Raw genomic sequence first — 10727 nt, 5'->3', positions numbered from 1 at the left:
ATATATATATATATATATATATATCATGTCAGCTTAAAGCTGTCAGCTGTCATGAAGAAGGCTAGTTACAACATTGTCCCCAGCACCTACCGCACTGAAGTTTCATGGCTGATATTGCTGCTTCCCCCTTTGGGCCGTCGTTTTGTCGAAAGTGCTCGAGTGGTTGCTCCATAAATGAACCTAAAGGATGGCAACATAGTTAAACCCAAGAGATGCCCTTGGATGACTCATGCGTATTCAGATCAGGGAGCACTCGTGCTCATACTAACAGACCCAGGTAGGAATGGTCTGATCCCACACAAAACATTCTGAGGCAGCAAGTGAGTCTAGCCCAAGAGCGCCTTTCTGCAGATAATCCAGTTTCACCGAATGTTAGTGGGTTCTGGGCCTAGAGTAGAACGTACAGTCCATTTCCGGTGAGTTCGGACTTCGGTATTGCCCATTCGCCTTGAACTTCGTCCCAAGAGGCGAGTGCCCGAATCCTCTGAAAATTTTCACCAACACGGTCGAACGAACGTCTACATGCAGCAAAAACGCTTTTTTGTGCAGCGAAAGTTGTCGCCTGCAGATGTAGTGCTGACCGTGGCTTCTTCAGGAGGAACGAAACGATCTATTATGGCCTGTTGTAAGCGCATTTCGAGCTCCATTGACCGTATGTCATGCAAGAGAGACTCCCGCTCTGCCTGAAATTCCTTTTGCAAGTCTTCGATGTCATCGACAACTTCGGTGTAGCGTCTGCAGAGTTGTTGCACTTTGCTGGACAAGTGACTCAGTTCCTTGTCTTTGGAGGTTACAAGGCTTTCAAGCAGCAGCCGCGCTTCCCGGCCTTGATCCCGTTCCCTCCGGAGTTGCTCCTCTGCATCACAGTGCCACCGAAAACGTCGTGTCTAAGAGCGGGGACGTTTACCAACCCAGTATTCTTTTTTTATTCAAATGTTTCGACGAATACCTTAAACAATCTACCTCACCCATCTTCTTCTGCTCTTCTAAGCGCAACTGGGTCCTCTTCAACTCCCGCTGCTGCTGCTTGGCCTTTGATATCTCCGCGTTTCCCCGCAAGAGTTGCGCCTCCATGTTTTTCAAGCGGGCTGCTAGCTCGGCTTTGTGCTGTAAATCCACCACCATTCAGCATGCGCACTTCGACTCCATTTGACTTTTAACGGTTTCTCTGCAGAAACAACCAGCGATTCAAATGCGGCATTCCTCCTACCTGTTCGTACATTGCCATCTCAGCCTCTTTGGCTCTCAAGTCTTCTTCTGCCTTTCTCCGTGCCAGCTCGATAGCCTGATTGACAACATGGAGTTTGTTCAACGGATGAAGGAAATCGACTTTGAGTATATGCAATTGCAGATGCAGGTTCACTCCAAACCAACTAAATTCACTTGCTATAACTGGTTTGCAGTGCGGCAGCAATTGAGAAATTACGTTTTTCTCCGTCTCAAAAGTAGCTCGAAGATGACGCTGCTGCTCCAAATTTAATTCTTCCAGTTTGCGCCTCTCCTCTTCCGAGACATCTACTATTTTGATTTTCTCTATGATTTTTTCCACTATTGTGGGTTTTTCGCGAATAACTTCCTTCTCGACAATGACAGGCTTCTCAACAATAACTTCCTTCAGCTGCTCAACGGGGTTATTAAGCGCCTGGAGCCTTGCTTCTGTAGAAAGATTCGGCTACCGCACAACGTTTATATTTTCGCCTTTGTCTCATCCGCCGAACCTGCCCTAGTTGCAATCCCTAAGTACACCCGGTTACGGGGGTAAAGGCGTCGCCCCTCCCATAATAAGCAGGGTAGCGCGATGGCGATTTTCGAACGACGCACCTTCCGCTGCTTGTAACTGCCGCTTCAGGTGAGCGATTTCTTCCTGAAACGCGAGAATCACTGCCTGCTTGGGATCTTCGTTAACATGTGGAGCATTCTTAATGTGCTTTGTTCTTTGAGCATAGCGGAGTGTGCTCAGAGTCTCGTCGTAGTGAACGCACGCAGGCCCGACGTTGGCCACCATGGCAGTCCTGGTGTTCCCCCCCAGCGAGGCCTGAGACATTACAAGGCAAGACCAAACCCCTTGGGGCATAGTGTAAAGGTAAAGGGACGCATATAACGTTCGCTTAAACCCAAAGAGCACAAATGGGGAGCGAGTTTTGCAGTACCTGCAAGATTCGAGTTAGTTTCGAGTCTCGGTACGGAACGAAGGGAGACTGTTCCGCCAGGGCGGAAATAACATTACCAAGAGCGCTCAGGGACAGGTTGATCTTCATAGCTTCTCTAAACCGTTCGCCTACGGAGCCAGCTTTGCTTTGCCTGCATTAAAGGCATGAAACTTTCTCCACATCTGCCTTCGCATGCATAGCCTTGTTGAGCACACTGCTTATTTCAACGTTACCAAGAATATGAAAGTGCACAACGGGATAGGGCAGCCGGGAGGTGGGTTCCACATGCAGGGAACAGTTCCTTCCTCTTCTGGCCCATTTTTCCTGTCTCGAGCAGTTAAGACATCGCATGATTGAAATTACGTCTAGCAGCGTTTGTGCTGCTTACCTTTCTGAGCCAGCAAGATCCACAAGATTCAACTTGCCCATCCGCACGCGTCCTTCTTTGTCTGCGCTCTCAACTGTTAGCGTGAAGATGGAGTGGGACCTGTTGGCAATCCGTAAATGTGTCGGCAGGCAGATATCATCCGCCAATTGTGCAGAACAGGTGTAAAGTTCCTCCCTACAGGCGACAATGTCAGAGAGATTTCTGATAACTCGATAGATTTGCTAAAATGCACACAGGCTGCTAAACGGCGTTTCCAGCTTGTGACGTCTCACCTGCTCGAGACAGCGTTCATCAATGTGGCGCCCACCTTCCGGTTGCGCTGTCCCGTTGCCTAAACATTTAGGGAAAGGCACGCAGGCAAACTGTCTATTCCTAGATGGACCAACAGCGAGCGTGGACACTGAGGCAAACAGACAGCGGCTAGTCAACGGTGCGATGAACTTTGGCAAACGTCCTGCCTCTCACCCTCCTCTTCTACGCTGCCTAAAGGGTGTTTCAGTTTGCGAAAAAGCATTGATGTGTTCGTTAACACCGATGCTTACGGTGCGTATACAGCTTGAAGTGGTGCGTTTGCTGCTCTTACCAGGAGTTTCGCCAGTTCTTCAGCTGACTTCACGGCAAAAGCGCTCAGGCCTTCTGCGAAAACTCCTGTTTCGGGATTGTCGCGAAGATTAAGCTTTGCAGTGTGAGTCTTAGACAGCAAGTCCCGAGCCTGAGGTTGAATGCGTCTGCCGTTTTTGAGGCATGTTGCATATGCTTTGTGTCACGAATGCCTACTAGCTGTGGTCCTATATTGCGCAAGTAGTCATGCTTAGGCAAATACGGCAGCTCACCTCTTCATTGTATAGTTCAAGAAAGGAAGCTCGCACTAAGAAGGTCTGCAAAAAAGTCAGGAGATCCTAGGAGTGCATATGCAATATGAACTATTCGTCGGTGGACCGGTTACTGGAGAGAAGACTACAGGGGAAACTGAGATGGAGACTCTGAAGGGTGAAAGCTGTAGAACGGCACTTTCCTTGTTAGATGCGTAGTCAATGGTGCTGAAGATGTGCTCAAAGGCGCGAGGAATTATGCCTTGCAAGCAGCCTTCCCCTCCGATCATCGTGTACGTCTTTCCTGTGCCAGTTTGCCCGTAGGCAAATACCGTACCTGAAACGCTGGCGCCCACAAGGATCGTTTCTGTTCGTCTTCTAAGTAGACACTTCACAGTAAGGTGGGAGTTGAGGAGCCATTCTGGCGTTGGCCGTAAAATCCACCGCTAGGCTAAGCGTGCTTCCTAACACAGCTGAAGCACAAGCTATATCCAACAGCCCGAATTCCGTGAGAGGTTTTGTGCAGTATGCACCATTGTAGCCCTCAGTGACGCTTTCCACAATGCCGTACGCAGCATCTTCATAAACGCCCTCCTGAGACACGCTGTTGGAAGACATCCAGCCCAGCGGCTTCTTGCAAGCTCTAGGTGTAAAGTGGTCATTTGGAGCTGCATACCTCGTGTAGTTCTGCACCTCTCTCTGCCATTTCATTGCTGCACAGATAGGAATTTTTTTGTGCTAGCACAACTCACGACTCGTCGTAAACGGCGTCAAAACTGAAATGCTTTGTTGGACCGTTAGGCTTCTGGAGGCAAACAGAAGCGTTTTTGCTGTTCACCGTCAGCACGCGTTTGCGGCCTTCGCTAATTTCCGCCTCCGAAAGGGGCCGACAGCTGAAGAAAAAGCACTGACTCTGTCTAGCTACTGCTACGACAAAGGAACGACCGGTGCAGCAGAGGACTACCGTTGCTGCAATTTGCCTTCCGAATACAGCATCCGTCATCTCCCTTGTCGCAGGTGGCTAGTCGTTTCTACTTTGTGCTGTTGTCTATTTTCAGAACTTCCTCTGTGAACACGTGCGGCAAGCGCCTGGCAGCTACCGGCAGCATGACACAACGGAAATACACTGGAAATATACTGTGCTGGCGAAGTAATTCAGCCAGTCGCTTTAGGCGAACTTTCAAGAGCATGTGCCGATGTTTTCCGAAAGCGGAATAGAGAAAGCTAAGTCAACCATAACGAAACTCCGCTAGCACTAACCGTGATAGCAGGCCACTACCATTGCCGCCATGTGTTTCAGAACAGGCGCTTGCGCAGCTCAGATACACTGGCGCAAGGAGCAATGCACAGATGTAACGTTTTACTCATGTTGTTTCTCGTGTTGTGTAGAGGCGAAGTGTTCGTTCGCCCCTCACCGTATGACAACTCGAACCCGTTCAGCTTTGGGGGCGTCGGGCACCTCCTGTTGCTGAGGTGCATCTGGTGCTTCCATTTTCAACAAAACAAAAGGAAGAGTGCGTAAAGGCTGCGGCTTTTGCACGCAACGTGAGAAATAGCAAACGTCAGTCTGCTGTCGTTAAGTATGCCGTGAGTCGAGTTCAGAAACAGACACATTCAGGCGAAATCCAAGATTTGGCAATTCAGACCAGCTCCTGTAACATCAAATGCAACGAGCATATAAAATAAAAGAGGCCAATTCCTTAAGTAAAGTTTTTTTTTCGCGATTTTGTTCACTCCATGCATACTCTTAGGATGAACAGGACCACCGGTGGGGGCCAGCCCCTGCGGGGACGATGTAGTGAATGGTCTCTGTGTTCGTTCAAACTGCTAGCATGCATGAGCATATTTTGTTTTCTTCCATTTTCTTTCGATTGTTAAAACTGGCTATCTTCTCATTTATCTGAATTTACAGTGGCTCGGACTGAAGGCAGCGCTTAACAGGGGGCCATAGCGCCCGTGGGAGGCCCCCCTCTGCGTAAGTATTTACATTGTCCTTCCACGATGCAGCATGTAGATGCTCATTCAGCAATTGCAGCTCCTACAGCCCACCAAGGGACTGCCGCTTCAAACACCTCAGCCGGAGCTGCGGCGGCAGCAACATCAGTAGTAGCTGATGCTGTTGGTTCTGACGCATTCTCCAACGAACACCAACATCACAGCTCGAAGAAAGAAGGACCTGACGCTGACGCAACAACGGCAGAACAGGAGCCTACGGGTCGTCCCGTGGAAGAAGGGGTCCCTTTACCAACCCCACCAGCAGTAGCAGACGAGAACGCAACAGCACATTCAGCACCAGCAGTTAGAAGCGATGATCAAGAACTTCAGATCGAGGGAGGTGCTACAATTACGACGGAGGTGATGAGCGAAGCTGCAGCGTCTCCCAATGTAGAAGAAATAGTGGAAGATTCACCGAGTATCTCAAAAGAGGGGGAGCATCTCCCTTCGGAGTCAAACAAGACCATCCCTAGACGCATGGGAAGGCAGATGTGGCGGCCGCGCGGTCAGCGGCTCAGCTTTGGCCGTCTGTGTAAGGGCAGCTCTGCACCTGGGGGCTGTGTAGGCGACAGCACTGCAGCAAAGAAGCGGTGGGAGCAGGTGCAGCAGCAAAAGGCGAAGCAGAGGGAAGCACGTGATAGCGAGAAACAAATACGAGCAGTCAAGGAGAAGGTACGGGTGCAACGCCGCAAGCAACGAGAAGCCAAACGACAACGCAAGAAAGAGAATGAAATGAAGAGTGCCAAAGTGCAAGTAATTAAAGACACGTCGAAGATTAGAAAGTGGAACAAACGAGCCAGAAGACAGCTGGTTAAAATGTCACCCGAGATGATTCGGCAGCTCTATGGGGTACAAATATAACAGATGAGGAAATTTGCATCTTCTTTTCTTCTGCAAAATTGCTTCAGGACTTTTCTCAACTTTTTCAACTTCATTTTCAAGCGCTGCTGGTGTCTTTTTTCCGCACCATTGCTAATTTTAGGGGGAGGTAGGCTTCCTCAGAAGCCTACCTCCCTGCACAAGGCTTTTGCGGCTCGTAGCGGATAACTACACAGACGGAATTGTATAGGCACGCAGTCTTTATCTTTTTTGCAAGCTGCCTGGTCTGGTCCTACCACATTGCTAGCTAGGTTATTGACCTTAGTTAGTGCCAAAGTTAGTAGAGAGTCTGATGTACCGCAATAACACGTAGCATCATCCAGAAGCTCATCTGGTACAGCAGCTGGCCGCTGCTCGTTGGCGGGATGCTGATGCTGCCATTGCCCTTCTTTGGGATCGCCTAGTGCTTGAATAGACGCAGCCAAGGGGCCCGAGAGATAGAGTTTATAGATATAAAGCTTATTGAGCTTAATGTTCGAAGGTTAACGTAAGTCAAATGCTTGTCCTGCTTTCCGCCACTGGGGATAGGATGTCTGCCACTGATAGCTCGGTGATGCACCTTGCCTACTGCTGCATCTATATTGTATCTACTTATTCCATAAACATATATTGTGTATATATCATATATTTTGATATTTGATGCTTTGTAGGGCGATACGGGAAGACGTATCGCTTGGTGCCACTGGTTCCTTTCCTTCCTCGACTTTCAGCGCCGAACAGTCCGGATACGAATTGTGTAGAGCTGTGGCTGCCTCTGTATCCCCCCTTTTTCACTGCATTTGCGTCTGTATAGGTGCGTTTATGTTCTTGTTTTCTCTTCGCCTCACTCGACCTGTTTATCTGTCCAACCGTGTGCCCATCTTAGCATTTAGAACCTTCGCCCATCCTCCCTGCCAGGGCACCTCAGGTGTGAGTGGTTGGAAGAAGGGGGAGATAGGTGCCCGTGCTCCCGTGCTGCTTAGTTGCAGCACCGGGGCTGCTTGCATGTGGCTCTCTTGCTTAGTAGAGAACAAAGCACATGGTCCGTCCACTCAGGGGCCCTCCGAAGTTTCTTCACAGGAACTCAGGAGCAACGTCAAGCAGCATTTACAGTAAAATGTACAGGCAGTTCCATGCATGCAAGAAAGCCCCTGGATGGACGCCGTAAAATGGAGGAGCTGTCGCTTCTGCAACAGGCCAGAAGATTTCCGCTTGCTCGTAGAATGATTTAAGTAATTTACAAACCTGTGAGAACTGATTTTTTTGACTCAATTCATATGCAACGGGCAAAGTGCTCTACGCTTTAGTGTTGGCTGCACATTAGAGGCTCGCAGGCGGAAAACTTTCGAAATATTGGCAATATATGGCACTTAGGGTTGACGGCTCAATGTTGTAGTCTGGCAATTGTTTCTAAGCTGCGTGGCTGCGAGTGGTCTGCTGGAAGCAGCTGGTTTCGTCCACGAATTTTCTCGAGGCGGTTCGTCGGCTAACATCTGCGCTGCCGTTTTCTTTGCGCAGCGTAACTAGCAGGCGAGTGGCCACGAATTCCACAGCATCTGAAACGTTCGGAAACCCCACAGCGGAAACTAGGTGGCAGATAAAGCTGAGCAGTAGGACAACTTCTGGGTTGACACAGGTGTGGGTGTTGCTACCGTCGTTGCTGTTGCTGTTGTTGCGGCAGCTGTGCTACGACAAAAGTAATGGCTACACCTCAATTGTCGGAAAAGAAGGCGGCTCAAGGCCTCCTGCGGACACTGCCTTGCTGACTTGCTCCAGTCGCTCTTACTGCCTAGTTAAGTGGTTGTGCCTTTCCAATGCAGTTAGGAGGGAAAAATGCGAACCTTCATCCGAATTCTCGACGGCCATGTTGACGGTCCTGTTGGCTTTCTGCTTTCTTTTTTCGCCTTTGTTCAGCTGCTCTTCAATGTCTTTGAAGTCCATAATAAAAGAGCGAATGGCAGCCAGGAGCTCCACCGCGTAGCGGCACCGCCGCTGCATTTGGGAGCACTCAGTCGGCTCGTGTTCTTCTTTTCTTTTCGGTGTCTTCACCCCATCGGTGCTGGGCTTCTCTTGCTGCGCCTCCCCGTCTGTTTCAGCAGCTGATTCCCTCCTGCAAAGTCCTCAATCGCTCGCGTATTTTGCATTATTAGTCAACGCCTTTAATGCGTACTAATCGCTGTTAGGCCAGGAGCCTCGAGCTAAAATGTGGCGTTCCCGGGCGCGGGATGGCACCTAGCTACAATTTACTGAGGGGCCGATAGTCGCGCAGAGAACTGTAATAGGTTTCAACACTGTTTTTGTGCGAATGGTTTGGACTGCTTACCGTTGCCTCTCCCAGGTTGCGCGACCGTGTTGTATGTTGGGCCTGGCGGTAATACACATGGCATACATGTTTTCAACTGCAAGGAGAACCTTTCCCAGGTGTAACGACTTGCTGAAAGAGTCCTTGTCTGCCTCGTCTGCTTTGGCTGTCAGAGCAGCCGACTCCTTTTCTAGTGCCTCGAGCTCGCGCTGGTACTCAGCTACTTTGTTGTTCGCCTCCTGAGACAGTGCCCTCGCACCTTTAACAATACAGTGGGTGGAAAGACAGGGCGAAAGCCATCGTGCTGGAGTGCTGCGTGAAAAATACGAAGAATGAAAAAGGATAGACAGCCGGCAAGCAGTCACATTTCAGTTCTTTACGTCTGCGAACGTTCGTCTGCTGATCACGCAGTCGGACCACAGAAAACACAATGAACATGAGAATTCTGTTCACTGAGTACATCAACGTACAAGAATCTTCGCCGCCTGGCTTCGTTTGTATTCTTGAAGCTGCTGGCGAAGAATATCAATCTGCTCGGTTGTCTTTTCTTCATTCTGCCGGAGGCTGGAGTGAACGGACGCTAGGACTTCAAAACGTTCAATTATGTCACGCACGCTCGAGAAATCTGGGCTGGTTTCCGATGCGGCCTTCAGATAATCTGCAAACTTCTGTACTGCCAAACACACAAACAAAGCCAATCCAATCCTCAACCCTCTGGGCACAACAACGGCAGCAAAGGAGCTTCAGTACACCAACGTAGAGAGTACAAAGCGCTCTAACAGCATGCACACGATAATGAAATAGTCGTGCTGCGAATACAAGCGGCAGCGTATATGTGGTGCTGCATATCAAACAAGAGAAGCACCGGCTCGGTCTTTGGGTTTTTCTCTGAATTTCGGTATGGCTGCAGTTGCCGTAAGTACGGACGGAAACATCAGCGCATCTCGGGAATTGATGGCTGTCGTTTTTCTTAATTACAAACTTGTAGACGGTTTCAGACAGTACAAAAAACCAATGAATGGTTATGGGAGCAGGGGATTTGATTATCCGACACGAAGCAACCGATTTTGCTATCCGTGTGATGTGCAATTTAAGAAAGAGGCAGCTACAAGAGGCAGAGGCTTCCTGAATAGGCTACCGCAAGTCTTATTCCTGGAATTTCGATAAGCGGTGTTTTATATGCACCGATATTTTGTCGTTGGTTTGCTGCCCAGCTTTACGGGAAGCACTACGAGGCCCTCTTCATTTCACTGCAACTGGAAGTGCATTCATTCTCTCCCTCGCAGGTTCCCCTCTATTTGTTTATCAACACTTTATTCTACGTTGGTCCTAGCAGGAAGAAAGCGGTAAGGTTTAAAAACAGACACTGCTTACGGCCCTGTACTTGTGACTCGAATCCTTTGCAAGTGACTTCATCTACTGCCAGTTGCCTTTGCAGCACCGCGATTTCTTTATCTCGTGCATGACTCGTTTCCCTTTCAGCGGAGGCCCTTCTATTAGCACGTGTTGTTTTCTCTTCGTTAGTATACACAAATTTCTGAAATCTGTGGAGCTGAGACTTGAGCTGAGCCTGTCGCTTTTGGAGTTCAGCATCCTGCTGCCTCGCCTTTTCCACCACCTGAGCCAGCCGATGCAGCACCCTAAAGAAACAGTTCGCTCCAAATGCCCTAGGGTTGCCTTCCTGTAGCATTTTCTGCTACAATACGAACAAAAATGGAATGAGCGAAGCAGACACTGCGACCCTAAACAGCCACCCTACCTGCGCGTACGAGACTTTCTTGAAATCCAGCTCCGTCGTGACTTCATGTAGCTGGCGCTGTAAATCCTGAGGAAAGGGGGAGCACATGACGACAGGAAACAGCAAACACTTGAAAATGGTTTCCCCATATGAATAGTAGCAGCAGGCTTCTTTCGTGAGCGTAAATGAAAGGGGGCGGTCATTATGGGGAGGTAGATGAAATTTAACGGTGTATCTACAAATGGAAGGCAGAAAAATTCGGAGCATTCTCGCTTTTTCGTGAGTATGTGTGAAAAAGCACGGAAGGGTCTCGCAAGCAAACAAGCACTCAATCCGACATAAAACGAGGCACAGCCAATCAGCGCAGTCAAATGCATCTCCTGCGACTCATTTGACTATATATATTATATTTATATATACTGCATACAAAGCACAAGCGATACATATATTGCAATGTAAAACTGTATATATATATATATATATA

At 49.0% G+C, this 10727-nt stretch overlaps 3 protein-coding genes across 3 annotated transcripts; 1 reads left to right on the top strand and 2 right to left on the bottom strand.

Moving 5' to 3' along the window:
* Positions 1 to 242: 242 nt before the first annotated feature.
* EMWEY_00049860 (kinesin motor domain-containing protein, putative) lies at positions 243 to 3379 on the bottom strand (the record flags this gene model as incomplete). Its single annotated transcript, XM_013479535.1, has 11 exons — positions 243 to 288; positions 405 to 484; positions 582 to 856; positions 969 to 1107; positions 1211 to 1656; positions 1822 to 2035; positions 2151 to 2301; positions 2539 to 2637; positions 2811 to 2869; positions 3122 to 3266; positions 3372 to 3379. The coding sequence occupies 11 exons, from the start codon at positions 3377 to 3379 to the stop codon at positions 243 to 245; spliced, it is 1662 nt and encodes a 553-aa protein (XP_013334989.1).
* Positions 3380 to 5351: 1972 nt separating this feature from the next.
* Positions 5352 to 6206, top strand: EMWEY_00049850 (hypothetical protein, conserved; the record flags this gene model as incomplete). The annotated part of the gene is made up of 1 exon (XM_013479534.1): positions 5352 to 6206. The coding sequence occupies one exon, from the start codon at positions 5352 to 5354 to the stop codon at positions 6204 to 6206; it is 855 nt and encodes a 284-aa protein (XP_013334988.1).
* Positions 6207 to 7985: 1779 nt separating this feature from the next.
* On the bottom strand, positions 7986 to 10330 carry EMWEY_00049840 (hypothetical protein, conserved; the record flags this gene model as incomplete). The annotated part of the gene is made up of 5 exons (XM_013479533.1): positions 7986 to 8313; positions 8527 to 8744; positions 8976 to 9178; positions 9880 to 10123; positions 10265 to 10330. Coding segments are annotated over 5 exons (1059 nt in total), but the record flags the coding sequence as incomplete, so codon positions are not given.
* Between the last annotated feature and the right edge of the window lie 397 nt (positions 10331 to 10727).

The sequence above is a fragment of the Eimeria maxima genome, genomic scaffold (genome assembly GCF_000499605.1).
Source record: "Eimeria maxima Weybridge genomic scaffold, Emw_scaff1201, whole genome shotgun sequence".
Taxonomy (NCBI): domain Eukaryota; phylum Apicomplexa; class Conoidasida; order Eucoccidiorida; family Eimeriidae; genus Eimeria; species Eimeria maxima.
Note: the sequence above shows the minus strand (reverse complement) of the source record. Positions and strands in the feature narration are given on the sequence as shown.